General features: G+C 45.0%; 1 protein-coding gene across 1 annotated transcript in view; it reads right to left on the reverse strand.

Moving 5' to 3' along the window:
- PAK3 (p21 (RAC1) activated kinase 3) overlaps positions 1-3,586 on the reverse strand; it is a 130,761-nt gene that overhangs the window by 48,295 nt on the left and 78,880 nt on the right. The window contains exon 3 of the mRNA XM_019521527.1: positions 1,092-1,192. Coding sequence (XP_019377072.1) covers positions 1,092-1,192 — 101 coding nt within the window. The remainder of the gene's footprint in view (positions 1-1,091; positions 1,193-3,586) is intronic.

Consider the following 3,586-nt stretch of genomic DNA (forward strand, 5'->3'; position numbering starts at 1 on the left):
TATATATATATATATATATAGACTTTAAGTTGCATCTGTTCTTTAAAATCCAATATAAATGTTCTAAATATAAAAATATTTCCAAATTACTACGAGCATTTCAATGTTAGTTCCTTTACAAAGAGGTTTGCCATCAACTAGCTTTTTTATTGCTAGCTGATTTTTATTTATGAAGGGTGCAGGAGGGTTTCAAATGGTTGAAATGTAATAAAGGGACAGAAGTAGCAACCTAAGCAAAAATCACAGCATTGCATTTGGCACCCAGATTCAGGAAGGTACCGGCCCCTTGGCCAGCAATCCACAAAATGATTTGTCCCATCCTGTGCATTTCATTTTTAGAGCTAATCAATAGCAATACTCTCCACTATTCAGTAAGTTGTAATCGCACAATCTTCCAATCAGCTCACAGATGACTGAAGATATGGAAAGTTATTTATTTTCCATCTAACTGCAATAATTATTATGGCAAAGCTGGGAAAAGTTGAAGCAAGTCTGCTATCATTTTACAAGGCCTACTGATTCTAACCCCTCACTAGTGGCCGGACCTATTGACATCTCCCACTGACTTCAAGGAGTTTTATATCAGACTAATGATATAAGTCTGCTTTTTTTTAAATAAAAAGTGTGCATTACTCGCACACTGCATGCATTTTGTGATTAATATTAGAAGCAAAAGGTGCTGTTACTTTACTATCACATTCAAGCTAATAACTTGCCTGATTACCTGATTGTGTGCGTGTGTCTGTGTGTGTGTCTGTGCGTTTTTCTTAGTGTCTTTCCAAAGACAGTGAATAATCTGTCCCTGAATTACCCTACAAAACTTAACCAAGCATGCACCTGGTTTTTTTCCTAGTTTTTATATTCCACGGGCACTCTGCCGGTAATATCTTGAGGAAAAAAGATGTGTCTGAATCAAGAGGTAAACTACTCAAAATATTTAAATCCAACAAGTAGGAAGTTGGTTCTGTTCCTCCCCGATACCCGCCCCCATCCCCTTAGGCTGACTGCTGTCCTCTGATGTTCTGACTATAAAAGATTATTTCACTCGCAATCCGAAAACTGACCAAAGGTGCAATACAGAGGCTACTTACAGTGAATTCTCCAGTGACGGCATCAAACCCCACATGAATCGTATGTTCAAAGTCTGAAGGAAGAGAGATCTCAGGACGCTCTTTCTCTTTCTTCTTATTGGCTAGAGGCAAAATGTTAACATGCGCTTATTCTCTGCATAGTTTTTCATCAAAAGTTTTTACAACCAGGTTTCGTCCAGGCAGCCATTTGTTTTAGAACTGGGATGCACGTTCATTCCAAGGGAATTTCATCGGCAAAACATGCCTGGGTTCACTGAGTGCCTCTCTAAGGCTATGCCCCATTTAGGGATGGCTCAGGAGTGGGGTCCTACCAAATTCACAGCAGAAATGGGCTGCACTGCTGCTCCTTTAATCTTTCAGGTTCCCCTATTAGCCGCCCACTGCTGATTGGTGGAGGGGCCCCACTTCCTGCTCGCTCCCGACTGGCAGGGAGGCAAAGACTGCGGTTTTAAATAAGAAGCTGTTTTTGATCCCACCGCTGATTGGCGGAGGGACCCTGGCAGCCCCGCTGCTTGCGGCTGACCGGCAGGGAGGCAAAAACGGTGCCATGCTTAAAGCCATGGTGTTTGCTTCCCTGCCAATCAGGAGTGAGCCGCTAGCAGGGCCCCTCAACCAATTAGCGGCAAAGGGGCATGCAGGGGAACCTGCAAGGTTAAAGGAGCCGCAGCGCAGCCCACTTCCACCGTGAATTCGGCAGGGCCCTACTCACAAGGTTTATATTTGATTTTCTTCATCTGATCCAGGTTTCAGCTATCAAAGGCCCGGCTATGTTAAACAAATGTAAAAGCCTTCTTAGGCCATCTGCATATAGGTAAAGTTGTCAGATAATTGCAGTGTTATTTTCACCATCATTTCTCCTTTGTATCAAACTTTCATATTCACTTGCTAATTCCAGTTGACCAACTTCTTTTTTTAAACCTTCAAATCAGCCCCTAAAGCAAGGGTTGGCAACGTTTTTGGCCGGAGTGACAAAAACCCTCACAATTTTTACTTATAACATGCTGGTATGCCATGGGCAGACCATGGGGGAGCTGTGAGAGGTCTGATTGACGCGGTACATCCCAGCTCCTTTCCTGCCGTCCACCCAGATGTTCACACACCAAGCAAAATGCCTTTGTGTACCACACTCTGGCACCTGTGCCAGGGGTTGCCTACCTCTGCCCTAAATATTTTGCTGTCTCCTGTGAAAATCAATAAGGTTTGAAATGCCTCAGCATTCCCTCATAGATTTCATAGACATTAGAGCTGGAAGGGACCTCGAAAGATCATTGAGTCCAGCCCTCCCACACAAAGGGCAGGAAGTCAGCTGGGGTCATAGGATCCCAGCAAGATAAGCATCCAATTTGCTCTTGAAGGTGTTCAATGTAGGTGCTTGAACCACCTCCGACGGCGGGCTGTTCCAGACCTTGGGGGCTCGGACAGTAAAGAAATTCTTCCTTATGTCCAGCCTGAAACGGTCATGGAGGAGTTTGTGACCATTTGACCTCATCATCCCTTGGAGCGCTCTGGTGAACAAACATTACCCCAGATACTGGTGGTCGCCCCTGATAAACTTATAGGTGGCCATCAGATCACCCCTGAGCCTGCTCTGTTACAGCCCTTCAAAAAGTATCAACTCTTATGGCTACCCATTTCCCAGAGCTTCTCTCCATTGAAGAACTGAGTGACCACCTCACACATAAGTCCATTTTTATTTACTGCACAGTGAACAAAAGTTCTTGCCTCTAGCTGGTGACCAAATTCAAGGATGCCAGGCGCACTTATTTTTCATATTTGTCAAATGTATTTGATACATTATGAATGACAACCTCAGCTTTCTGTAAAACTAGAAGCATCTCCATTGACATACTGAAGTTTAGGTGCCATGGTGAAATCTTTATGCCCATGCAATGAATTCTGTTAGGGCAGTCCTGGGCTGCTTGCTCCCCCATTTCTGTTTGTCCCGGCGCATGCAATTTTTGCTTGCTTTGTGCTACTTTTTTTCTGGGGGGGTTTTTTGCTACCAGGAAATCCCAGTAGCAAATTTTGCCCCTGCACTGCAAATCAGCAGCGCCACACACAGTTTAATGTGCAATGCATGCGGTTTGTGGCACTAGAAACAGCACATACCTGCATATCTCGATACACCCCAGAGATGCACACTAGAAGCCTAAAAAGTGGGAACATCTGTGTGGCAGAGTACCAACTCTGTCTCCGCTACCTGACAATTTGGTTACCATAATCACTGCAAAGGGCAGGCACCTCTGCCCCATCAGCTTCAGGTAACCCTGAGTTGTAACCTGAGCTGGATACATTCCTGAGGGAGGGAGGAAACCTGCTCCCTTTGCCTACATGACTGGCATCACATACCTGGGTGGGGGGACTTAAGCTCCCTATTCTTCTAAGCACTGCCAACATGACTGGGAGGGGGCTAAAGACCCTGCCAGTCTACCCAGCAACCAGTGATGCATTTCAAATTGGTTGGCTGGCAGCCAACAGTTGCCGGCCTTCACTGG

The sequence above is a fragment of the Gavialis gangeticus genome, unplaced genomic scaffold (assembly GCF_001723915.1).
Source record: "Gavialis gangeticus isolate Ggan-Ray unplaced genomic scaffold, GavGan_comp1, whole genome shotgun sequence".
Lineage (NCBI taxonomy): Eukaryota > Metazoa > Chordata > Crocodylia > Gavialidae > Gavialis > Gavialis gangeticus.